Below are 26,012 nucleotides of genomic sequence, written 5' to 3'. Positions count from 1 at the left end.
CTATGCTAAAACTGCTCCTTAGAAGGCCAGATCCTGAAGATGAAGCTCAAATACTTTGGCCACCTCATGAGAAGGAAGGACTCCCTGGAGAGGAGCCTAATGCTGGGAGCGATTGAGGGCAAAAGAAGAAGGGGACGACAGAGAATGAGGTGGCTGGATGGAGTCACTGAAGGAGTCGGTGCAAACATAAATGGACTCCGGGGAATGGTAGAGGACAGGAAGGCCTGGAGGATCATTGTCCGTGGGGTTGCGATGGGTCGGACACAACTTCGCACCTAACAACAACAACATGCTAAAAATAACAGGATTGAGTACATTCAGTAGAAGATGGAAGAACATCATCAAAGTCCTGCTGGATCAGCCCAGTGGTCCCTCAAAGCCATGAGCATTGTAGTCCATGGACATCTGGAGAGCCACAGTTTGCATGGTGAACTGCCTCTTTGGTGCTTTAAGCATCTTTTAAGCATTGTTTCTGAAAGATGCTTTTCACCGATTCATTTCTCTCCTGCCTGTCTCAGGCGTTGTATTAGTCATGCAGAGAAGCTCCTTAGTTATGCAGATTAGTGACGGCATTAGAGAACAAAGCGGAGTTGGCAGAACTGCAGGGGGCAGGGCTATGAATTGTTTCATGCAGAAAGCATTGCAACATAGTTTTTCAACAGACAATATTCAATGCAGAACAACGATTTTAGTATAATAAAGCAGTCTAAACTGGGGGGCTTTTTGCACGCCTTCAAAATCGCACAATGGTTACTAATTGAAAACGCTACTGATTTGCCATAACGCACGACGTCGCCGACAATCTGCCACACACCTGAAACCAATCTGCAAAAAGCGCTTCCTTGTAGCGCTTAAAGGGAAATCCCAAAAAGTGGATTCACCCCCCGGAAAGCGATACACTCCTGCAACCAATCTGCAACAGTAGCGAAAAAGACCTGTGCGTTAACATTGTTGCGGTTTCTACAAAGTCCCTCCCCCTGGCTGTCTTCTCTGATCTTCCGGCGAAGCGATCGCCATTTTTTTTTCTCCGAGCGAGCGGGGATAAACGCACCAGCGAGCCTCTTCTGTTTAGAGGCTTCCCTGGCTTCAGTCCTTCCCCTTTAGTCACTAAGCACAAACCACAGAAAAGCCTGTTTGCTGAAATAAAGTCCCTTTATTTTTTACACATTAATTCAGCCGAAAATCGGGCCCGCGAGAGGGGGGGGGTTTCACTCGGAGGAAGCGTGGCAACGATCAAACGATCAAACGACAGCTCAAACACACCAGGCAGCTGGATGGGTCTCTCCGTTGCAACGAATCTACCCAGATTCGTTGCTATGGGTGTGTTTTTTATAAAAAAAAAAACCTTTCTTAAAGGGAAAGGGGCTGTTTGGGAGCATGCTAACGGCTGCCCATTGGCTGCTTGACGGCCAGGGGCGGGACGAGCTTGGCAATAGCGCTTCCTTTCTAGCGATTTCTGCCGAGACCGGAAGCTTGTGGGAAACGCTACAAAACGCAACTGGATTCCACTACAAAGGCAGGTATGCATAACGACGAATTCCACTACTTTAAATGGCGATTTTTCATTCAGTGACCAATTTGCAACAAAGATCCCGGTGCGTAAAGCCCCTGGTTGTTTTTAAAACTGTTTTATTTGGCTCCGTGCAAAATACCTCCAGGTAGCCAAGTGGCATAAAAGAGTTTTAAATAAATAAATTAAACAAGGCTCTTCTGAGCCCTCCTTCTCCCAGTGGGCGGAGGTGTGTGCCCATGGCGTCATTCCTTTCAACTTTTCCTTACCACCTCCAGCCAATGGCCAGCGACAGGGAAGTGCCAGGGCTGGTGGATACGGAAATACCTTCCGTTTATCAGATTCCCCTGGGGAGGCATGGAGGAGGTGGGAAAGCAACATGGGAAAGCAGCTGCCACACGTCCTGCCCCGTTTCATAGTTTATCCTTGTTTTGTAATACTCTCCGGCTGATTAAGGTTTTATCTCCCCGGGTTTTAATCACTTTATGGTTAATCACTTCTGAAGCCAGTCCTCTGGAGACCTGCATCCTGGGAAACCTTGTCAGTCTTGCAGGATCAGAATCTCCAACTACAATAAGACTAATAATGGTAAGCAATTGTCCCGCCGATATTCACGCCACCCTGTTGTTCACCATGCAACAGTAGGCAGTTCTTGACTGTGCCACACCAAACAGAGGGGCCTATATGCCACTCTAGCCTTTTACTGGTCTGTTGATCATTCTCCTCCATGGAGCAATGGAGGACCCTCGGACAAGGGGCTCTGGTGGACTCCCACGGTAGATAAGAAGTGAGATGTCTCAGTTAAAAATACTGCTCCTGACTTTCTTGGGTGCAAAATGAAAACAGAAATCATAGAATCCTAGAGTGGGAAGGGGCCATCCAGGCCTTCTAGTCCAAACCCCTGCTCAATGCAGGATCAGCCTCAAGGTTGAGAGGGGACATGATAGCCCTCGTTAAGTATTTGAAAGGTTGTCATTTGGAGGAGGGCAGGATGCTGTTTCTGCTGGCTGCAGAGGAGAGGACACGCAGCAATGGGTTTAAACTACAAGTACAACGATATAGGCTAGATCTCAGGAAAAAGTTTTTCACAGTCAGAGTAGTTCAGCAGTGGAATAGGCTGCCTAAGGAGGTGGTGAGCTCCCCCTCACTGGCAGTCTTCAAGCAAAGGTTGGATACACACTTTTCTTGGATGCTTTGGGCTGATCCTGCATTGAGCAGGGGGTTGGACTAGATGGCCTGTATGGCCCCTTCCAACTCTATGATTCTATGATTCTATGAAGCATCCAGGAGAATTATCTGTCCAGCTGTTGCTTGAAGACTCCCAGTGAGGGGAAGCTCCCCACCTCCTTAGGCAGCCCATTCCACTGCTGAACTAGACTCATTGAATCCTGGAGGGGGAATGGCCATGCAGGCCGTCTAGCCCAACCCCCTGCTCAGTGCAGGATCAGCCTCAAGCATCCAGGAGAAGGATCTGTCCAGATGCTGCTTGAAGACCACCAGTGAGGGGCAGCTCCCCATCTCCTTAGGCAGCCCACTCCACTGCTGAACTACTCTATGAACTAACCAATGCTGCAGGTTCTATCCCCTGCTGCCAACAGGAACCTGCCCTCCTCAAAGTGCCAATCTTTCAAATTGCATTGTAGCGCAATGCCCCTTCTTTACAATCTAAACCTGGCCCCTGCCGCCCTGCAGCGCAGCAGAACCTCAGAACCCCGGCTGCAGAATACGTCTTAGTTTGGCACATGGAAGGCCTGTGGATGCAGAAAGGAGTAGGCTCAGGATCTGTGAGACACACATTTCCAATTGGCCAAATTAGAGAGGTTCTCATGAAAGACTGCTTATAGATGCCACTTCTTGAAAACAACTTGATTTCATGAAGAGTACTTGGTAAAAGAGGGATGGCAACATCATTTGGAGGAAGAGGGGAATGGCTTGCAGCTGGGAGAGAGCAGGAGCAATTAGATGCCTTAGACCAGGGGTAGTCAACCTGTGGGCCTCCAGATGTTCATGGACTACAGTTCCCATGAGCCCCTGCCAGCAAACGCTGGCAGGGGCTGATGGAAATTGTAGTCCACAAACATCTGGAGCAGTGGTCCCCAACCCACGGCCCGAAGGCCTTGGCGGCGGGCCGCTACTCCCTCTCCCCGCCCCCCCGCAGTAAAAAACTTCCCAGGCCGCAAGCTTGTGGGGGGGAGAGGGAATCAGGGCCATGCCCGTGCATAGCGCATGCACCATGCGCGGCCAAAATGGCACATGCGTGGCATGCGCAGGTGGGCAGTTGCCCTGCCGGTCCCCAGCCTCGAAAAGGTTGGGGACCACTTACCTGGAGGACCACAGGTTGACTCTTTCGGGTAGTGGCTTACAGTCGCCTTCTCTTTCCTCTCCCCACAACAAACACCCTGTGAGGTGGGTGAGGCTGAGAGAGCCCTGATATTACTGAAGAAGAAGAAGAAGAGTTGGTTCTTATATGCTGCTTTTCTCTACCCAAAGGAGTCTCAAAGCGGCTTACAGTCACCTTCCCTTTCCTCTCCCCACGACAGACACCCTGTGAGGGAGGTGAGGCTGAGTGAGCTCTGATATTACTGGTTGGTTGTAAGCCCAAGGCCACCCAGCTGGCTGCAGGTGGAGGAGGAGTGGGTAATCAAACCCGTGTCACCAGATTAGAAGTTGTCACTCCTGAACACTACACCAAGTTGGCTCTCCATGAGAAAAAGCCATGAGACAAGCCAGACGTGGCACCCTCTAGAGCTATTTCACAGTAATGCATGTGGCCCAATAATGACAGAGCCCCCTAGTGGGAACAAATATATTCTCACCTTTATTGACATTTTCACAAAGTTGACAGTTATTTACTTAATCAAAGAGAAGCTTTTTACTACCCAAAGGAGTCTCAGAGCAACGTACGAGTAACAAGTTAAACCCCCTGCGGCAATTATATGCCTTCTGTTGAGTGAGGGTTGAGTATTCTGCTGCCAGGTTGTATTGGAGTTTTATGGGAGGGAATTTTATTTCTGTTATAAGAAAATTTATTTTTGTTATATATAAAGCGTTTACAAAAAAGTAGAAGAAAAGAAAAACCAGCTAGCAAAGCAAAGATTGTTACATAAGAGAGAAATAATATAATACTGTCTTAAGAAAAAGTAGTAGAAGAAGAAGAGTTGGTTCTTATATGCCGCTTTTCCCTACCCAAGGGAGGCTCAAAGCAGCTTCCAATCACCTTCCCTTTCCTCTCCCCACAACAGACACCCTGTGAGGTGGGTGAGGCTGAGAGAGCCCTGACATTACTGCTCGGTCAGAACAGCTTTATCAGTGCTGTGGCGAGCCCAAGGTCACCCAGCTGGCTGCATGTGGGGGAGTGCAGAATCGAACCTGACTTGCCGGATTAGAAGTCCACACTCCAATCCACTACACCAAACTGGCTCAATCCCCATCATATTATGGTCAATCCCCATCACATTATCGATTATACTCGATCCTAACCTAAAAAATAATACTATCTTTCTTAAGAAAGTCCAAGTAATAAGACCATTGCTCGTCATACTCTTCAAATCGTTTCTTATTAACCCTGTTAGTAAGTCTTGCCATTTTTGCTAAGTCTGCTAATTTGCCTAGCCATAGAGAAATAGTTGGGAGTCTCCGTAGCTTTCCAGGGCTTCGCCCACACCAACCGCCTGGCCCTTTCAACCAGAAGAAAATGGGAGGAAAAGAGCCAAGCAGCGCCTCCCCTGGGGCTTTGGGGATCACAGCCACTCAGGCTGCTTTTCAGGCAGGCCGTTGTAAATACTCCATCAAAAATCCATTCACCCACCTATGTCAATGCCCCCACCAGGGCTCCAACTCTTTAAATGACAAGAGACAGTGACCAGGAATCTGCAAACTGCTTTTCATGTCTGGCCCAGAGATTTGATGCCTTGACCTCGAAGGCTTGGGCTAGCCTGATCTCCACAGATTTCAGAAGCTAAGTAGGGACAGCCCTGAACATAAGAATGTAAGAGAAGCTATGTTGGGTCAGGCCAATGACCCATCCAGTCTAATACTCTGGGACACACGGTGGCCAAAGCCCAGGGGACCTCAGGAGATCCTCCAGCAGAGCCAGAACTCTACAGCCCCCCCCCCCCGTCTTGCACCACCACCACCACCCCCAGCACCAAGAAGACAGAGTATCGAGGCCCCAGGCAGAGAGCTCCATCTATGCCTTGTGGCTAAGAGCCACTGATGAGCCTCTGCTCCATATGTCATTGTCCTGTCCCCTCTTGAAGGTCTCGATGCTTGTAGCCGCCACGGACTTCCTGCTGCAGTGACTCCCACATGTTCATTGGTCTTTAGGTGAAGAAGGACTTCCTTTTATCCGTTCTAAGCTGACTGTTGATTGATTCCTTTGAGTGCCCACCAGTTCTTGCATGGTGAGAATGGGGGGGAAAGGAGTTCTTCTTCTACCTTTTCTGCTTCAGGCATAATTTTGTAAACTTCTGCTATGTTACTCCTCCGCTGTTGTTTCTCCAGGCTAAAGAGCTCTCCTGTCTTCAGTGTTTCTTCATAGGAAAGGTCTTCCATCCCGTTCACCATTTCAGTTGCCCATGCCACATAAATATTTCATTCCGGTTGGCTGGTGCAGGGCAAAAAGCGCACTCATTTTTAAGAACAAAAAAATTGTCTCAGATTCCCTCTGGAGATTTGCAGGCACACAACTCTTTCTTTCCCTCCATGTTTCCTTCTTTGTTTTAATTCGGCGCTTTCTCCCCATATCCTCCAACCTTGCCTGTGCCTTTTTCATCCACAGGCTTGCCCTGATGACAAATCGCTCGGCTGCACTCTAAGTGCTGGGATACTTCCTCACGCCCGAAAATGCATATGAATCACTTTGCCCACCGCAGAAAGGCAGCCATTGTGAGTGCAAACCGCAGCCCTTGCACAAAAAGGGGACAACTGCGCTTCCTGTCTTGGGCTGCTGCTAGCAAAACTTCCCAAAAGACCAGCAGGTCCCTTTCAAGAGGCATGACCCTGGGACCAAGAATGTTGTTTTTTTTTTTTTATGTGGAGAAAATCAGTAGCTGAATCACAGAGAGGTCAAGAGTTGCTCTGGAGAAGATGTGGGTAAACTGATGGGGCTTGCATTTGGGGGTGGAGATCTTGAGATAGGGGGCATGGCCCCAGCCACAGGACTGCAAGCCCTATAAAGCAGTTGTCCCCAACCTTTTTATCACCGGGGACCAATCAACGCTTGACAATTTTACTGAGGCCCGGGGGGGGGGGGGTTGACTTTTGCTGAGGGACATCACCGCCGCCTGAGCCCGTGCTCTGCTTGCTTTCCCGCCGTACCCCACTGGGGGGCGCTGCCAGCAGCAGCTGCGAAGTGCCACGCCAAGGGTGAGCCATGCGCAGAGAACAAAGGCCCTGCGACCCATGACTCTTTTCTCAATCATTTCTTAATACTTAAAACATTCCCCACTACCACTGCCTTTCCACCTGGCAGGACTCAAGGTGGCTTATGATGTAAATAAAGCAATGATAGAAAATAGATAAAAGACCGCAATGTAAAATCCTAGGACTGCCAATCAATAAAAACTAGACTGGTCAAATGCAGTCCTAAATAAAACTGTCTGTTGGGAGGGGGCCTGGGGTAATTCTTTCATAATTGTGGGGCCGCCGCCGAAAAGGCCCTCTCTTTGATACCCGCCAAATGAGTTTTTTGGGTCAGTGGAACAGTCAAGAGAGCCCCTTCGTGTGATCTTAATTCCTGAGCAAGAACATATGGGGGAAAGGTGGTCATGAAGACTTGTCAGAACAGCCCCGCTTTGCCGACAGGCCCTATTCCATCCTGCCCTCTCCAAGGAGTTCCTATCTCCTAGAGCAGGGGTAGTCAACCTGTGGTCCTCCAGATGTCCATGGACTACAATTGTAGTCCATGGACATCTGGAGGACCACAGGTTGACTACCCCTGTCCTAGAGAAGCTTCTATCTTTTTCTCTTGCTGTGTGCTAACTCTCAGCTTCCCTTTTCAATTCTGAGGCCTTGCCTCTGTGTCTCCCATTGACCAGTGCTTGGCTACCATGGAGACAATTTACCGCTGGGCACGGTCCTGCAGGAAAAAGTGCCTGCCAAACTCCTAGCCTTCCTCCTTTCCTGGAGCTCTCCTTTTTCAATAAGCACGTCCAAGGCCATGATCTATGTGGTACAGAGAGCCCCTACCAGCATTCAAAGTTATAAAGTATTTATTTAAAAGAAAATGTTTACAAGCACATTTCTGACTCAGCACCAGATCGAGGAAGGAGCCAAAAGTACTGGGTAAAAATGCAAATAATTCTGTCTCTCTCATTATACATGCCTTACCTGATGTTAAAATATAGGACAGGCTTCTCTACCTTAAGAAGTTACAGATCTTTTCTGAGTTCTAAGGCAGAATTACTGCCTTAATTCCTTCAGCTTCCCAGCAAGCACATGGTCAATAGGCTGCCTCCTTCAGATCTTAGTTAAGAGATCGGTTTCCTCTGATGGATCCCACATAAAAGAGACCTCCTCATGGCGTCCAGTTTTTATCATCTCTTTCTCCACCCACCAACCTGGTCAGGCTAGGCTGGAGAAGCATATCCTGAAGTCTCCAGAAATCTCCTTCCCGGAGTCTGACTAACCTCTAACTCTATTATTCCTATTTGGAGTAGGGGGTGGGTGAACCATCCCATTGCCTTTGGCTAGAGCCATTTTCATTTGTATGAAGGTGAGCAATTACACAGATTTCCTCTTCCATCTGATCTCTTCCCATGGGGGAAAAAATGTTAAAATTCTCATCCATCCCTCCACAGCAAAATTACACTTCTTCACACCTGCTGAGAGAAGGAACAGGATGTTAATGGGAGACCACAGTGGTGGAGAGGTTTTTATCCACAGCTTGATGTCTGGGCTCATTCCACATTATAGGATGCTTCTTAATGCTCAGATTGTTTTCTAGTCCTCCCCACCACCACCACCACCACCACTTTCTGCCCACCTGCTGCCTACAGTTCTGGACTTGACCAGGGTGAGCTCTTGACTTCTGGCTCTTTAGCCCTTGTTTACCTTCTTATACAGGGCCTCTCTTCTCTCTCTGTTACCTGGGCTTGGAACTGTAGCAACTTAAACCTTTTTGAAGTTAATCTGTTATTGTCAATGCACCCTATGAACATGTCATGTAAGATATGTTTCTTTTTTTATAAGTAAAAAAATTCTTTTTCTCATTACCATGGGAGTCAGATCACCTTTGTAATTTGTTTGAACAGTATTTTCCCCTTAACTGGGAAACATGGCGGATTGGGGATACTGCGTATAGCTTTTGTACTTCCAAGGCAAATGGCACATACTTTCCTACACTTAAACCTGTAGCCCGCAAATTAAAACTATGGAAGTGCTGAACAGCTGTGGCCTGTGAGACGGCAGGTACCAGACCACTCTGCCTTCACAAATACTTGGCCTTGTCTGCTAGAAAGACCTCTGTTTACTGAAAAGGGCTCACAAGCATGCTGTAGGGTGGCATTGTGTGGCCACTCTCTTTGGCCCCACTCATAACTTTAAAAGTTCATGGGGAGGCAGGTGCACTGGAAATACTGTAATCCAAGGTTCAACTCTCACCTGTCGTAAACTCACTAGCTGCCCTTAGGTAGGCTTGTCACTCAGCCCAGCCGTCCTCCCCGGCAATAAATAGAAAACGACACCAGCCAGCATTCCAAGGCTGCTGTAAAGGCTACAACTAGAGCAGGGGTAGTCAAACTGTGGCCCTCCAGATGTCCATGGACTACAATTCCCAGAAGCCCCTGCCAGCGAATGCTCCTGGGAATTGTAGTCCATGGACATCTGGAGGGCCGCAGTTTGACTACCCCTGAACTAGAGAATGTGTGCAGAGTGTGTTAAACTCTGGAGACACCATCAAAATGTTGCGTTGCGGGGTGCTGACTGGGGCCCATGGCTCTCTGTTCAGCCCCACTTCCCAAGCATTTCAGGTTAAGATCAGCAATGGCAGCCACAAGCCTTCCTCATAAGGAAACTGAAAGGCCCGGTTGAGCACACACCACCTTTGCCAGGTAGCCCCAAAGCCCCACATTTCATCCCCTTCTTCTCCCCAGTGGGGGCCCAAATTGACTCACATTGTTGTCTTCCATTTTCTCTTCACAACAGCCCTCTGAGGTGGGTTAGGCTGAGAATGTGTGACTGGCCCACGGTCAGCCAGCCAGCTTCCATGGCAGAATGGGGATTCGAACTTGAGCCTCCCGGATCCTAGTCCCACATTGTAACCACAACACTATGCTCACTCTCAGAACCCATGGCCTACCCTTGGAAGTCGTACTCACAATTCCAGACGTGAAGATCCACTCTTGCATTTGAGGAAGAACACTGCACGTGCTCAGAGGCATTCCGCATCCTAGTCCAACTTTTTGGCTTCCTGGGTGTTATGTTTTGGCCAGTGTGTATGTGCATGAGAGTCAGGTGGAGAGGTATGCTCTATGCTTCTGTGACCTGAAGGCCACCATGTGCCTTGAGAGCCAGCTTGGTGTTAGGAGAGTGGATTTCTAATCTGGCAAGCCAGGTTTGATTCCCTGCTCCTCCTCCACATGCAGCCAACTGGGTGAACTTGGACTGGTCTCAGTCCTGATAAAGCTGTTCTGACCAGGCAGGAATATCAGGGCTCTCTCAGCCTCACCTACCCTACAGGGTGTCTGTTGTGGGGAGAGAAAGGGAAGGTGACTATAAGCCGCTTTGAGCCTCCTTTGGGTAGAGAGAAGTGGCGTACAAGAACTTTTCTTCTTCTGTTCTGAACGAGGAGTAATATCAGGGCTCTCTCAGCCTCACCTCCCTCACCGGGTGTCTGTTGTGGGAAGAGGAAAGGGAAGGCGATTGGAAGCCACTTTGAGACTCCTTCGGGTAGAGAAAAGTGGCATATAAGAACCAAGTCTTCTTCTTTGTCTTCTTCTTCTGGAAACATGATGAGTATCGCCCCAAGTGCAGGCCTTACAGTCCCAGGCAGGGTCCCAGACACCTAGAGTGCCAAACTTCAGAAAATGTGGCCTGAGTAACAACGGTGGGTGTGGGTGTGGGGGAGCTGTGAGATTGTCTTGGGAAACAACCAGAAGCACCTAAAAGACTAGCAAGATCTGTGGTAGGGGAGGAGCTTTTGGGGCTCAATGCTTCAAACTCTATTAGAATGACTCACAAAAGATTTTGTTAGTCTTTACGATGCTCCTGTACTGTGGTTGCTCTTTTCTACTACCCATCTCAGAGAGGAGAGCTGGATTTTTATACCCCACTTTTCACTAGCCACAACACATAATTTCAACCCTTGAAATCTAAGGGGAACATGTCACCGAAGGCCTCACCCACCGTAGGAATTGTGTCCCCTTCTTTTCATCTCCACGGCCTTTTTTCCCTTGGTGACCTTGACCTTCCCAGTTTGTCTACTGTAATGTGCTCTGTGTGGGGCTGCCCTTGAAGACAACCCAGAAGCTTCCCCCTGTAAGGACTGCAGCCACCTCCTTTGTCATCGTGGAGTCAAGGACTTCTGCCTCAGCCTTGCTGGTCATTTCAAAGTGCTGGAGGCCAGGTTTCGAGGCTGTTCCAGGGCCTGGGGCCTGCTCCCCTTGAAGGACCTCCTTGCCTTCACATGAATCCACTCCCTGGGCAAGAACAGAGGGAAGAGCAGGCAGGAGTGCCTCAGCCCTATGGAGTAGCCCTTCCAGAGAAAGCTCGACAGCCCAACTCTCCATCACCCCCTGGCCACAAAGAGTCCCAGTGGGCAGCCTCTCTGCATGAGGCCCCGTCAGGGGGACTCTGCTTTGATTCATTTCTTTGCTTTCCTTTCTTTCTCCCCAGCGGGGACCCCCAAAGCAGCTGTGTTGTTCTCTCTCCACCCTTTTCTCCTCACCACAAGCCTGTGAGGTAGGCTAGGCTGGGAGGGTGGGAGGGGCCCAAGGTCCCCCAGAAGGCCTCTGTGGTGGAGCTGGACCTGGAACCTGGTTCTCCCCAATTCGAACCCAGCACCGGGGCACATTTGCATGATTGGGGGGGCTGCACTTCAACCCCCATATCCCCCCCCCCCCAATGAGGACCCATAGGTGTGTTTTGCACGGCTGAGTCACAGGCCAGAATTTGCCCAAGAGGTTTCTGCAGCAGACGGAATTCGAACCAGGACTCTCGGAGCCTGGTTTGGCTGGCAGGCTCACCAACGCCCCATACTGGCTGTGCCAAGAAGGCAGCGAGGCAGCAGCAGGGAAGGGCTGGAAGGCCTCCTTGCCTGGGCAGCCACAGCAGGAGAGACACTGCTGGAGCAGGGCTCTCATCCTGCAGGGCTCTCCGGATGTTTTCCAGAAGAAAGGCCTCCATCAAAGATGCTTGCACCAGCAAAATCCTGCTTTAGTCTCGGCCCAAAAGCTGCCCTCTTACGGATCTGGAAGTGTGGGGAGGGGGAATCTGCTGGGGTTGGGGGGCACTGGAGTCTTGCATCCGTCAGAGATTAGGAGAAAACATCAGCAATCCTAGTTGGATCACACGCTGAAGATCACGTAGTTGGATCACATGCTTGCAGCAAATGCTGGCAGGGGCTCATGGGAATTGTAGTCCATGGACATCTGGAGGACCACAGGTTGACTGCCCCTGATTAGCACCCCTCCCCAAGATTACATTTAATAAAATAAATAATACAAAAAGATAGTCACTGAAGTGGTGAAAACCTACTCACAATGGTACCAAGATGGAAAAAGAATAGGAAAAGAGCATGATAGGAAAAAGATCATTCGGAGAGAGTTTAAAGTCCAAGAAAAAGCAAGCAGGAACAAATTAAGAAGCACAGTCTTGTCATCCCTCCCTTATAAAAATCCCAGGCACGGCCGGGTAGATGGATTCACTGACTCCGTCGATTATTGTACAGGGGAGGGAGGGAGAAAATCCGCCTACGCACCGCAGGCTTCAGGACCCCACCCAGCCCCTCCGAAAGCCCCTCACAACGCCCCAGCTCCGCATCTCTGCTCAGTTCCGTAGGGCTGGAAGCCGCCAGGGCTCCCCCACCCATCCCAGCCACCAGCGGCGCCCCGAGACAAGCTCCCCGCCCGTCAACACGCGATCCCCGGGCTCCCGGACGAGGCGAAGGCCCTGCCGTCGGGCGGCACAGCCTTTCCACCCTGGGGGCTTTTAACGACGAGGCCAGAAACTGCGCAGCGTCTTTCTCGGGTGTGGACGGAGAAGAGCCTGCACGGGGGCTCCGCGGAGAAGCTGGGGGGCCAGACTTTCGAAGTCATTTTCCTTGCAAATCGGATAGGAAATGTGTTAGAACTCCATCTCTCTATAAGGGTGGGGCCCCCTCCACGTCCCCCACTGTTGAACCCTTTGGAGGCAACGAAACAAATTTGTATTTTAATTTTGCGCCTTGCAGAGGGCATGCTAAATTTGCACGGGGGGGGGGAGGGGTGATCCCGGGCCTCTGTGACCCTCCCCGCCCCCTGCTTCTCTAGGCCCGCACCAAACCCATCTGGGAGCAAGAATCTCTGGGAAGTCGGCCCGATTTCGGAACACGGATCAGCCCCAAGTTGCCGGGGAGAGGAAATGAAGAGTCAGGCGGCAAACGCGATTTCCCTCGGCTCTCGCTCCCGTTCCGCGCTCTCGGCCGATCCCATCAACGGCAGCGGAAAGGAGTTTGAGGGTAATATTTGGGGGGAAAGACCCTCAAATGGCAAGCAGTCGGGCGGAGGGGTCACGTCGAAGGCCCAGGGAAGCTCTGGACAGCGCCGCCTAGCGGTGGTCAGATGTTAGGAATCCGCCCGAGCTGCCCCGGGCGGAGAAAGGAAACAGCTGTGAGAAGCTCTCTCCGAGGAGCACCCGTCGCCTGGCGGCCTAGGCAGAGGAGCGGATCACGTCGGCGGGACCAGGGCTGTTCGCTCTTGGACAAGGGCAGGAGGGTCCCGGCGCAGCGGGCAAGGGACTGAGCAGAGAGGGCGCCTTGGCTGCCGCCTCGGGACCGCGGTGCGTCGAGAGCCCTCGACGAGGCTTCCGGAGTAGGCCCAAGGTGGCCTTTGGCCCTTGCGACCCCGCCAGGCTGCCGACCCAGCTCGGAGATACCCGGGAGAAGGGCGAGCCAAGCGGCATGCCCACACACCCGTCGGGGCAGCCGCCCAAGGCCAGGCAACTTCGCATCTTCCGACACATCCTCCCCCCCCCCCCACACACACACCATCACCAGTTCCTGGGCGCTTTCCCCCCTGTTCCCAATGGTGTCCCGGGCGCGGAAGGGGGCGCGCTAGGAGGCGGCGGCCAATATCGCCTTGAAGGCCGCCGTCGTGGGGTGGGGGCTTTCTCCTTTGCGCCATCAGAAATTTACGCTTGTGGGGCGACTCCGTTATTCGTCCCCTTCTCGGAACGGGGTTCCTCCCGGCTCCCGAGCCAACGCCATTCGCAAACAGAACCGGCCCGCGGCCCCGTCGGGAAAGAAAGCGGCGCCTCGTTCCTGTTCCTTTCGCAAGGAGCGGCCTTGAGGGGGCCTGCCGGACCGCTGGCCGGTGCAGCAACACCGTCGGTCGCCCGCCCACCCTCTGCAGCGTGGCCCTCTAGGAAAGGTGGCTGGTGCTGAGCCATCGTCGGGGCCCCGGACGCCTTTTCCGGCAGGCGGCTCTTCTCCCCGCGCGGGAAAGCGACGCCCAGGGCCACGGCGGTCCAGCACAGGCGCTTGCGGAGGGCCCAGGCAGCGCAGGACGTGACCCGGACGCCGCTTCCACCCCCGACGTGCCTCGGGGAGCACGGGAGAGGCCCGAGTCGGTCGGTGTATTCCGCCGGCCTTTCTTGCAGAGTAGAGCCTGAGGGACGCAGAGGGGCTTCCTCCAGAGGAAAGGTGCAAGGGGTCCGTGCGCACCCCCCCCCCTCTACACACACTTCCCTTGGGAGAAAACGCCCTGACCAGCCTAGCCTAGCCTGGGGGGGGGGAGTCATGCTCCCCCCCCCAACAGAAGGCGCAGCAGCAGCCGCCCCGCCGCTTGAATCCGACACCTGAAAAGCAAGACTAGCTGCTCCACTTCCGAAGGGCCTTGCCTGGGCGCCAGGGTGGCGTCCGCGGGTGCGGCACTAGAGAGAAGGCGCCTTCTCTTTTTTGTCCCCGATGACTTCTGGGGCTCTGGTCTGTCCCCTGGACGAGAAAGCGGCACAACAGTGCAAGTCCGGCTGTCAAGGGGCCGTGGCCAGGGCGCGCTCCGTCGCCGCTCCTCCGGGCCCTTCTCGATGCGCCACGCACGACAGCCTGCCGGTCTTTCTCGGGAGAGGCGCTGCCCGTCCGCCTGCTCCTCCTCCTTCCCGTGGGGACCTCCGTCCGCAGCGCTTCCTCCTGAAGGTCCTCGAACCGCCCAGGCCCAGGTGGCCGTTTGGCGGCGCATTTGGTCCTCGCCGGCTGGCAGCACCTCCGACCGCCAACGTGCACGGCCGGGAGCAGCGGCTGGCTGGCAGCACCGCTCGCCGTCGCAAAGGCGGCGGGGCGCAGGGCATTGACGGAGGGGACCCCTGTGGCCGGCTCCGGAATCCTTCCCAAGTCCCTTCTCCTACCCACCACCCAGCCGCTCGCCAGGTTGGAGGCGGCCCAGGCGGCCCGATGCCGCCCCATCCACGGCTCCTTGAAGGCCTTTGGCTTAAAAGGAACAAAAATATCGACGCTCCATGGAGTGGTTGGGCAGGTTGTCGCCCCCAAGGCGCCCCATCGCCTTCCTCCCGTTGCGGATTTCCACTTTCCCACTGGCAGGGAATTCCGACCGGGATCGAGGCGAGGTCTTTCGGGAGGCCTCTGTCGCAGGGGCCTCGTGGAGCCCGGCTTAGGCTCGAGGGGACGGCCTTTCCCTCTGGTCGCAGGGGTCTCCTATGGGGAGCCAGGTGCGGCCTGACGCGCTTCACGGATGGCTCAACCCGAGGCCAGCACCAGGCGAGCACACAAACCCGCGTCTCCCTGCAACCTTCAGGGGCTTCTCGAAGAGGGAGCTCGATCCCCGCCCATCTTGCCAGGCTGTCCAAGCCACCAAGCCCGGCCTGCCCCCGCTCCAAGGCAGCCTCACGGGGGAAAGGGCGAGCTGAGTGCGGTCTCCGACGGGAGAAGGGCACTGCTTCCTCCCCCCCCCCGCTCCCAGCCTAGCCGGGGACTTGAAGCAAGCTTGAGCCCACACCCTCTCCCCTTTGGACAAGGACCGCGGGTACGGATTGCCCTCAGAGAGAAGCGCCGGGTGACAGCGGGTTCCGACGGCCAGGCCGTACGCGTGTCTTTGGGTGCGTCCTGGGGGAGGGGGGGGGGGCTAATTTCGGTTCTTTGTTGTACTCCTTCGGGAAAGCAGCAAAGGCAGGCCCGGATGCCCACTCGGACGCGAGGGCGGCGGGGGAAGGGACATTTATCGCCCAGGCCCGGCAGCAAGAGGGGCGGGGGCAAGAACGTGGAGCCCCCCTACACACACACAAAGTACCCGTTCTGCGACAAGCACCCAGACACAGCCGCCCCCGCCCATCTCTGCTGGCCTCCCTCCCTTCGCAACGGCCAGGCCAATGTGGCGCCTTAAGGCGCCCAAAGCTTGACCGCAGCCCCCTTCCATAAAAAACAATGCAGACCGAGACACCCCCCCCCCCCCGCCCGAGTCCCAAGGAAAGCCCTGCACTCCGGAGCAAAGTTGCCAGCCGAAGCCCGAGGCTCTTTCCATGAAGAGTCCTCGACGGGCAGCGGGGTGCAAAAGCGATTCCCGATAACCATTCGGCCCGCAACCGAGTGAACACTCCTTGGGCCACAATTCGTAGCCGGCCTCCTCGGCCTGTCCTGCCTTTTGTCCGCCCGTCTCCAGGCGCCGCCTCTGCTCTCGCAGGCCGTTTCTTCTCCCCTCTTGGGAGAAAGCCGCGGGACTCGCCCACTAATCCGGATTAAACCATTTTTTAAAAAAAATTTAAATGGAACAAAACTTTCCCTCTGCCGCCTCGGTCCGGCTCAAGCTCTGGAAACGGGACTCTAATCCGCGAGGTGCCGCGTGGCTTCGGAGCACAGGATCGGGTCCTTGAAAAACCGAAACCAAAAATCAACCGACAGCAGGCTCAGGGCCGCCCCCAGCTCCCCCTGCAACAGGCCGCGGTTGCAAAGTGGCCACGTCTCCCGGCCGCCCTCGCTCCCTTTGCAAGAAAGGGGGCCGCTGTCTCCCCCGGGTACGACCCCCGGCCCAGGCAGAGCACGGGGTACCCCCCTCGGCAAGGGGTTTTCTGGGGAGGGGTCTTTTCCCAACACCCTTGGCCTGGGCTGGGCGCCCCTTCCAAGCCCAGCAGTGAGTTTTGGGGGTGGGGGGTCTCTTGCCGACCCCTCCCACAACAATAACGCTTCGAAAATATCGCTTAATCATTAATCCAACTAAATCAACTTGCACTCTTCCCCCCCCCCTCCGCCTAAACGCTTTACAACCCCCCCCCCTTTTTTTAGGGATATTTGGAAGAGAACCCGGAGAGGAATTTCCAAAGAAAAGTAAAAGCTCTCTCTCTCTTTTTTTTTTTAATACATCAAATATACGGAATTTTAATCTTTTCAAGCGATACATGGTCTATTAGTTTTAAATACATGACGTCACCCTTCCTCCGGTCCCTTTTCTAAGGCGGACATAAAAATTGGAAAAATAGTCTAGCGTTCTTCCTGTTTAAAGGACAACAAGAAAAAAAAGAGAGAATAAGGCAAACCGGGGATTCTGGATCGGGGCCTGGGGATCCTCGCCTTTCTTCCAGAATACATACCCCCCAAAATTACCTGGCCTTTTTCTTTTTTCCTCAGTGGGGGTGTGATTTTATTTATCTTAAAATTAATCGCAATTTGAAAAGTGGCAAATTGCAAACCAAAGAGTGGAGACTTTCCTTCTGCCTGTCTAGGACCAGCCGTGCATGCCGGGTGCTCTCCCCGCCCCAAAAAAGAGACATTAAATAAGAAGGTACAATACAATCATAGCAATGCTTAAAAGTAACGTGAAAAAGAGAAGACCTCCATTTCGCTTGTCTTTGAAAAATTTATTTATAGTCTACAACGGGCGGTTTTCCACTTTAGGGTCGGTGGGTCGGCCTCCTTTGCGCCTAGGGAGGGCGAGTTGTTAAAAAGTAACGCACTTCCTTTTCTGCTTTGTGTGTTTGTTTGTTTTTTTAATAATGGATTCATCCTCCGGCTTGAAGCTAACATAAATAAATACTGTGCCCACGGATCCGGTGGTCCTCAAGATGAACACTATCTTTATATATAGATATAGATAGATATATAAAAAAAAGTCAAGACCTCCGTTTTGTCCGTTTTGTTTGTGTTGGCTTTGAAAAAAAGAAAAGTTTCACCTCTTGCTCCGGTTCGCCCCAGCGGCGGGGGCGGGAAAACCAGCCGTCGAACCCACCCTCCCCTCTCCGCCGCCCCATCTCTCCCCGACCCGCTTCCCGACCACCCCCAAGCCACGCAGGGAGCGCCAGAGCCGGGCAGCCGCCGGCCACTCACTGGTATCCGAGGGCCGACGCCGTCGTCAGTCGCTGCCCGTAGAGCGCGTAGGGGGTGTAGTAGGGTCCGGTGGCGGCAGGGACGGGCACGGGGGCTCCGGGGGCGGGCAGCGGGCTCTTGGGGTAGGGGTGGTAGCGGCTGCCCAGGCCGCCCAGGGCATGGTGGGGGCTGCGCAGGGCTAGGCTGCCGGGGCTGGCGGCTGCGCCTGACGGGGGTCCATGCATGTGGCAGGCCATGGCGGCAGCGGCGGCGGCGGCCAGCGAGCCCGAGCCCGGGTAGGCGCCCAGCAGCTTGTCCGTGCCCGGGAAGGCCGTGTGTGTCCGCAGGTGGCTGAGCAGCTCATCGGAGGAGGCGAAGCGCTTGTCGCAGGGCCCGCTGGCCGAGACCCAGTTGCAGATGTGGGGCTGCGGGTCGTTGGGAAGCAGGAAGCCGTAGGGGTAGAGCGGGTGGCCGGCCAGGGCCGGAGGCGAGGAGTGGACGGCGTGCAGAGGCGCCGTCGGGTAGACCAGCGGGTAGCCGGCCTTGAGGGCCTGCTCGTGGGCGCACGAGGCGCTGGCGGCACCGGCCAGTTGGCTGGCACAGTGGTAGCTCAGGCAGTAGGGGTCCCGGCACAGGCTGGCCGTCATCACCGATGGTGGAGAGGCGCCCGCCAGGGGGCTCGAGCCAGTCCCCTTTCCGCAGCCCAGGCTGCCCGCCAGCTGCGCACCCACCAGGCTGCCCGGCTTGCTGGGGTCCAGCGCCACGCCGTGTGGCAGGAACTGCGGCGGGTAGCTGGCATAGGCCCCGGCCGCCAGCGCCCCTGGGTAGCTCATGCCGGCCGGCGGCAGTGGGAAGACGCTCTGGCCCGCCTTGTAGGGCGACACCGGCGCCACCAGCCCCGAGCCCAGCACCGACGACGAAGAGGATGAGGACGACGAAGAGGAGGACGGGACTTGGTTAGCACCGCTGCCGGCTCCACAGGACGAGTCCGAGGAGGAGGACGACGACCCCGAGGAATTGCCCGACGCGGCGGCGGCCAGTAGTCCCTTGTCGTGCGCCTGGCTCAGCTCCGCCGCTGTAATCCCGCTGCAGCCGGAGCTCAGCCGCGGCCCGTGGCCGCCCACCGCCTCCTTGGTGCAGCCCTCGGCCCCCGTGCCGTCCTTCTTGTCGCCCTCGCTGCTCTTGGCCTCTCCGGGCAGGAGGCCGGGCGAGCAGGCCGAGGCGCTGGAGGTGGGGCTGCCTGTCCTTGGCGTGAACGGCTGGCAGGTGGCGCTGGGCACCCGAAAGCCTGCCTTGTCTCCCACGCCGCCGCCGGGAGCAGCTCCGGCCGCCGAGGGCTCCTTCTTGTCAGCGCCGGGCTTGGAGTAGGGCTTGAAGCTCGACTTGTCCTCCACGCCGATGTCGCTCAGCTTGAGCGGCCCGGCCTTGGCCGCCTCCTTGTCGCTGCTGCCGTTTGACGCCACCGACGAGAGCTTGGAGGAGGGCGACGGGTCCGGCTTGCCGATCTGCGAGCACGTCTGCGCCAGCAGGGCCAGCGGGCTCTTCTTGGCGTCCAGCTGGGGCGAGGGAGAGAAAGAGAGGAGACAGTGAGGCGCCAGCCACCCCGCATCGGGAACCGCCGACGGTGTGGGGGGGGGGAGAAAGAAGGGCCCAAGCGCCATGATCCAGCCATGCTGACCCCAACTTCTCGCTCAAGCCGGCCCTGGGAAAATCACACCTATTTGGACGGCTCCACCAGGTCCCAAGGGCTGTGCGTAATTAAATGACACACATAGGGGGGGGGGGGCATTGCAACCGGACCCAACTATGTGGGGGAGACTAGACTTTTCCTTCCGCCCCAACCCCGCACAGCGGATCCTTGCCCAGTTCAGAAGCAGCCCCCAATTGGGGGGGGGTGCAGGACAGGGAGAACGCCTTGCCTCCGCCTGGCCCTCCCCAGCTACAACCGGGCTGGCTTACCACCGTCCCCTGTCTCCGCCAGCCGACCCTAGCTTCGGGGTGGTGGGCCTCTGAAGCTGACAGTGGGCATTGTTTTGCCCGCGTGCCATGAGACCCCCGTCGCTCTTCACGGTGGCGACAAAGCAAAGGGTAGAGGAAGCCGGAGCGCACGAAAAAAGCCCACGGTCTGGGGGGGGTCATTAACCCTGGGGCCCCGTAAGCTTCGACGCCCCCCCCACCTGGCGTTGCTCTTACCTCGATGGGGCTGACCGGGGTGGAGGGCAGGGGCTGGAGGTACTCGGGGTGCAGGATGTGTCCCGTCCGCGCCGTCAGCATCTTGAGCACTCGGATGGGCAGGCGGCTGGCCTGGCGCAGGGGGTCCGACGGGGGCACGGCGTGCAGGAACGCCTTGCTGGGGCCACCGATCAGCGAAGGGGCCGCGGGGGCGCTGGGCCAGGCAAGCTCGGAGCCGCCCGGAGCTCTGGCGCCGCCTCGGAGGAGCTGCTGCTGCTGCTGCTGCTGCTGCTGAGAGCTGCTTCTTCCGGCAGAACGCGGGGGGGACGCACTCATGACCCAAGGGCTCGCATGAAAGCGGGCGGGGAGGCGGGCGCCGCACCGGGCGCGCTGCTGGGGAGCCGCAATCGGGGGGCGCCCGCGGGCGCGTGCAGAGAGGCGCGCCGGCACAGCCCCCCCTCCTCCTGCCGGTCGCCCGAGTCCTACGCCGAGAAAGAGGACGAAAAGGGCGCTCCGCAGGCCGGAGCGGATCCGCCCGAGATAATCCCGGCGCAGCGGCTCTGCTGTGCCCGAGGGGGCGGGCGTCGAGGACTTGGTGCGGGGCTGACGCGGCCCCCACTCCCTGGGGCCCCTCCCTCGGCCGCCTGGCTGCTTGGTTGGCTGGCCGGTTGGCTCTCCTCCTCTTCCTCCGCCGCCGCCGCCCTCGTCCTCACGGTCCCGGCGCGCTGCGAGCTGTTGCCTGCCCGGCCGGGATCTGGCAGAGGCGCTCACTTCAAAAGCGGCTGCCTTCGTTGGGAGATTAAAGCCTTTGCCGCCTTCCAATCAAATGGGACCCCGAGGTGATTGGAGGGTCAAAGGGATGTGACGTCACCCGGCCCGCGGCAGGGGCTTTTCCACCCCTCCTCCTGGCGGCTGCAGGCGGCGGCGTTGGCCCCCGGACGGCCCCAGCCCGCTCCCGCTCTCCCGCCCCAACGGATCAGGGTGCGGGGGCGGCTTTCCGCCCCGATCCCCCCTTCTGCCAAGCAGCGAGCCCAACAGAGAGAGAGAGAGAGAGAGAGAGCGGCTCGGGTTTGCGGAGGCGCACAAAGAGGAGCCGAGCAGACCCCCTTCGCCGCCGCTCCGGAGCGCAAGGCGGGGGCAGCTCTTGGGAGGCTGGCGGGGGGGGGGCAGCACCCTCCCCACACAGGGAAACGAAAGGAACCAAACTCCGCCTCCGCACTCCTTCTCCCCCGCTCCCCCAGATCCGGAGTCAAACCGCTCTCCAATCGGAGCGGCGGGCGGACGGCAGGGAGGCGGCCCCGGAGCCAGATTGGGCGAGGCGCGCGTCACATGCCAGGCCCGCCGCGCCCCCCGGGCGCCTCCCTGCCCCGTCCCTCTCTCTGGGATGCGGTGAGGGGGGGGGTCTTCGAGGGTGGGGGGGAGCCGTCTCTCGCCTCGCCTCCATCAGCTGTCAATGCGCCCCAACCGCAATCCATCAGTGATTTGTCAGCCCCTGTCAATCCGCCCGTGATTTATGTCAGGTTTTGGAGCTGATTACAAGCCTGTGGGGGGGGGGGAGAGGAAGGGAGGGAGTGGGGGGGGGCGGCGAGACAGACCGACCGTCCGGCTTCCCTGCCCAGCGCCCCTCTGCCGAGGCCGGCGCTTCCCGGGCTGCCGGGGCTGTGCGCAGCCTATCCGGCCTTACGGGGCGCGGCTGGCTTCTCCCCTGCCCGGCTTTTGTGCCTCATGGGTCGGCTGCCCTTCTCCAAGGCAGCCGGACGCGACGCCACCCCGCTTCGCCTCCGCTGGCCGGCCGCTCGGCCCACGCCACGCCGGGGATTCGCCGCGATTGGCGGCCCGATCCTAAGCGGAGCGGCGCCTGGCTGGCCTGGGGACTGCTGCGTAGGATCGCTGGCCAGTTGGGCCCAGGGTCCCGCTCCGCTTGGGAGCAGCCATGACGGGGGTCGTGTGTGTCCCGGGGGAGGTCGGCTGTCCCGGAGAGCATGGGTTGTGGGGGGGGGGGCGGGGGGGGGGAAAGAGAAACAGGCGCTTTATTGACATTTTCTCATCGGCCCATCTCTCCATCGGCTGATGCGGAGGATTGTGTGAAAGGGGCCGCCCCTGGGATGCCACTCCTGGCAGGAGTTCGCCGGGAGGAGAACAAGGAGCTTCATGCCGCCCCTCATCGACGCACCTCAACTGTGTCCCCCCAAGCGGTGCCCTCCCCTGGCCCAGTTTGCAAGCCGTCCCACGAAGGTGGCTGAAGACGAGGGCGCCGGATCGGGCCCGACGCATCCTCGGGGGGCTTGGCCAGGCCGCGAAAGCCGCGTCGGTTACGGCTGCAGGGCGCGCCTTGGCCCGGGGATCTGAGCGGGGTCTTCGAGGACGCCTCACCCCGTCTAGCCTTCTTCGGCCCGAGGCTGGCTGGCTGGCTCCGTGGAGGGCGCCCGCACAGCCGAAACCTCGGGAGATTTTGCCGCAGGCTCCGAGCACCCCCCCCCCCATGCGGATCCGCGCCCTCGGGTTTCCTTCGGATTTAGGGCGGCGCGAAGGGCGGGAAGCTCCGCTGCAAACTTTGTTTTTCCTTCCTTCTCCTGGGAGGGGAAAAATGTATGTTTTGTTGAAAGAAAGAAAGAAAGAAAGAAAGAAAGAAAGAAAGAAAGAAAGAAAGAAAGAAAGAAAGAAAGAAAGAAAGAAAGAAAGAAAGAAAGATGCTGTCTTTTTGTTTCTGGGGCTGAGCCTTGATCTCTCAGCTGGCCCTATGACAGAAACGTCAGCGGGGACACAAAACATGTTTGACAAGTGGAGCAGCCAGCTAAAAGGGGCTTGCAGGAGCCGTGGCCAGTTTCTGAACTGGCCTCCCCCTCGACATCAAGGCCGAGTTGGGGGAAAAGGAAAAAAAGGGGGGGGGAACCCCTTTCCTTGATTTCCTTCCTATGCAAAGGGACGCCTCATTTGGTTGGAGGTCCAGCACCCTGACCCTCCGCAGCGGAGGAACACCCCCCTCCCCATGGTTTAAATGTCCCAAACTATTTGGGTTTTGCCACCCCGTCCTGATAACCTCCGGAACAAATTTCTTATTCCTAAGGGAAGAATTCCCGGAGCGTCAACGTGAATATAACAACAATAGAAGCAAGCGTGAGTCGAGTGGCACCCTTCATGAAAACGACGACAATAAATCTTTAAAATGTCTGAAGGGCTTCGCGTGCTTTCTCTCAGTTATTGCGACAACAGCCCTGGCGTGCAGTTCTGTGTTACAACCCCCCTCGTTTGAGAGACTCGCACCTGGCGAACGGGTAGTTCAGGCAAGAGTCTGCACGAATACACCCGTCGAGACGTGAGTGGATCCGGTTTTATTCCGTGGAATAAACGAATGACAGGATGGGAAGTCAGCACCTCGGCACGTCTCCTGACTGCTTGGGGAGGCGAAGGGATCGACCGCGGGAAGGAAGTCGTTTTTTTCCCGTGGGGCTCTCGGTGGGGCGCTCGGCGGCAGAGCTTCCCGGAGGCGGCAATCCCTACTCAACGTGGGGGTTTCTTGGAAGAGAAAACGGAGCATCCCCCCCCCCCCAAGTCCCCATGGAAGGAAGGAGGAAGGAAGGAAGGAGTCCGTGGGCACAAACGGGCCGCTTTCGCTTGCCTCCCCGGGTGAAAAGACTCCCAAGACGGATGGCCCCTTAAGGAAGAGCGAGATGTGGGGAGAATGTTCCCCCTTAGGAGCGGAGCCGGGAAGGAAGGGGATGGAGCCCGTGTTACACTTCTGAACCTGAGGAGGGGATCCGAGGGGCTCCCGAGTGGCGTCCCGACGTGCGCGCCTGGTTGAGGGCATGGGGGGGGGGGGGAGAGAGAGAGAGACGGTTTGGGGCTCAGGACTCGGGGGGGGGGGGGGGCTCCAGCACAGTCGGAACATTCAGCCGCTTCGCCAGGATCGCGCCCGCCAACGGAGCCTTTCGAGCGCAAAACCGAGAAAGGCCCCAGAGCCCGCCGACGACTCCGCTTCCCTTCGCTGGGCCGCGGGGGACTCTTCCTGGGCTGGCATTTCAGTCCTCCCTCTCCTCCGGGGCCATGGAGAGGCTCTGCTCAGAGCTGGCCGTTCGGGAGCCGCAGCCGTCGAGGGCCGGAGGGGCGTCTCCCCGCCTCCTTTCGCCCCTCCGCCTCGGCCCGGGGCTGCCGGACGCCCCCAGCCCACCTACTGTCTGTCCCCCCAGCCCGAGCTTGGCCGAAACAATTTTTTACTTTTACTTTTTGGATGAGCTAGGGAGAATCATGCCCCTCCCGTCTTCCCCTCCCCGCCCGCCACAATCCATCTCCTGGGGGAGAGCCTCAGGCCCTTGTTGGGGGGGGGGGGCTTTGCAATTCGCGAGAAGAGCGCGGGGGGGGGGAGGTCCTTCGCCAGTGCCAGCCCGCCCTTGGGTTCCTCTACCAGCTATTGGCCAAGATGTCAAGCCGATTTTATTTGCACACAATGGAAATGATTTATTTTTCTCCGAAGAAAGGGAAGGGGGGGGCGAGATCTTTGAGGCGGGGGAGGGGAGAGGGCCTTGGACTCTTCACTGTCGAGCCGGCTAATCGCCGCGGAGGCGGCGCGGCCGGGCGGGCAGCTTCTCAAGGCGGGCCGCCTTTCATCTCGGCCGGGACGGAGGCGCTCAATTAAAACCCTATCCGTTTGTAAGTAAATCAACGCCTATCAAAGTTGTCACATCAAACAAAACGATTATTATGGCGGCCCGCCTCCCCTATTAATCTCCCGCTCGAATAATCCGCTTGACAGGTCAGGCGGGTGAGCTGCAAAACCCGGGCCGGACCCAGCATGCCGCCCCGCCCCTGCCGTCCCCCCCCCCCCTGCTCCTCCCCGACGCCCGGACGCCGCGGCTCCTGGGCTCGCTCCCTGCGGCCGGCCGAGGCGCTGCTCCAAGCCCGGGCTCTAGGCTAGGCTGTGCTCCCGGTGAGCCGACGGCAGGGACCAGGCGGCCGAGTTTCCTTGCTGTGTCTCGGCCAGGCCGCCTGCAGGGCTTGGCCCTCGGGGGAAGCCGCCAGGGCTGGGCCCGCAGGGAGCCGGGTTTGCTCAGCCTCTGGGCGGCCAGGGGGGATTCGCAGGGCGGCCCTAAGGCAGCCGTCGGCGGACCTGGAAGGCTCGATGCCGGGCATGGGCGAGGCGAGGCGAGCTGCCGCTTTGGGTCTCCTCCCCGCGGGGAGGCCTGGCCTCGACCCTGCGCCTCGCTTCTCCCCACCCCTCCCCGGGATCGGGGCTTACGTCTTCTCGGAGAGCAGCCGCTCCGGCTCCCGCGCCCCTTCGGGGGGACGGCACCACTCCCTCTCCCGGGAGAAAAGCGCCCTTGGGACCGGGCTGCGGAAGCCGCAAAAAGGCCAGGCGGCGGAGGGTCCCGATCCCGGGCCTGGCTCTGCGAACGTCCCCCCTGCCCTCAAATCCCAATCCCGTTGAAAGGGCCTTTGTCTCCCGCGGGGGGCGGGAAGAGGCCCGACGGCGCGTTCCGTGAGGCGGCCGATCCTCTCCGTCCCGGCCGCGATGGATCATTTTCGGCGGCGTGGCAGTAAGGAATGATCTATAATGATGTAAGAGATGCATTAACGGGGTGTCGGGATGATCAGAGTTAGGCTCAAAAAAAAAAAAAAATGCAAAAAGCTGCCGTTGATGGATCGCGGGCGCTGCCGGTTCCCTGCGAGGGCTGTCACGGGCTGACACGAGGCGTGAATTATTAGGGCAGAGAAGGGCGGCCATAAATTCCGCGCGTCACGCAAAAAAACTCTCTTTATTGTCTGCGTGATGGATGGGCCTCCGCACTAGACACCAAATACTTCGCATCACCCTTAAATGGGAACACATTTTTGCGCGGCCATAATTCATGTTTTTTAAATAGAAAGTTTGAAATGCCTGCCTATATTTCA

The 26,012-nt window shown here is 57.1% G+C and overlaps 1 protein-coding gene across 1 annotated transcript; it reads right to left on the bottom strand.

Annotated features, from left to right (window-relative positions):
- Window positions 1-16,991: 16,991 nt before the first annotated feature.
- ZNF503 (zinc finger protein 503) lies at window positions 16,992-21,267 on the bottom strand. Its single transcript, XM_077345969.1, has 2 exons — window positions 20,148-21,267; window positions 16,992-19,510 (listed from the first exon to the last, which is right to left on the bottom strand). The coding sequence occupies exons 1-2, from the start codon at window positions 20,460-20,462 to the stop codon at window positions 17,972-17,974; spliced, it is 1,854 nt and encodes a 617-aa protein (XP_077202084.1). The 5' UTR covers window positions 20,463-21,267; the 3' UTR covers window positions 16,992-17,971.
- Between the last annotated feature and the right edge of the window lie 4,745 nt (window positions 21,268-26,012).

The sequence above is a fragment of the Paroedura picta genome, chromosome 7 (genome assembly GCF_049243985.1).
Source record: "Paroedura picta isolate Pp20150507F chromosome 7, Ppicta_v3.0, whole genome shotgun sequence".
NCBI classification, from domain to species: Eukaryota; Metazoa; Chordata; class Lepidosauria; order Squamata; family Gekkonidae; genus Paroedura; species Paroedura picta.
Note: the sequence above shows the minus strand (reverse complement) of the source record. Positions and strands in the feature narration are given on the sequence as shown.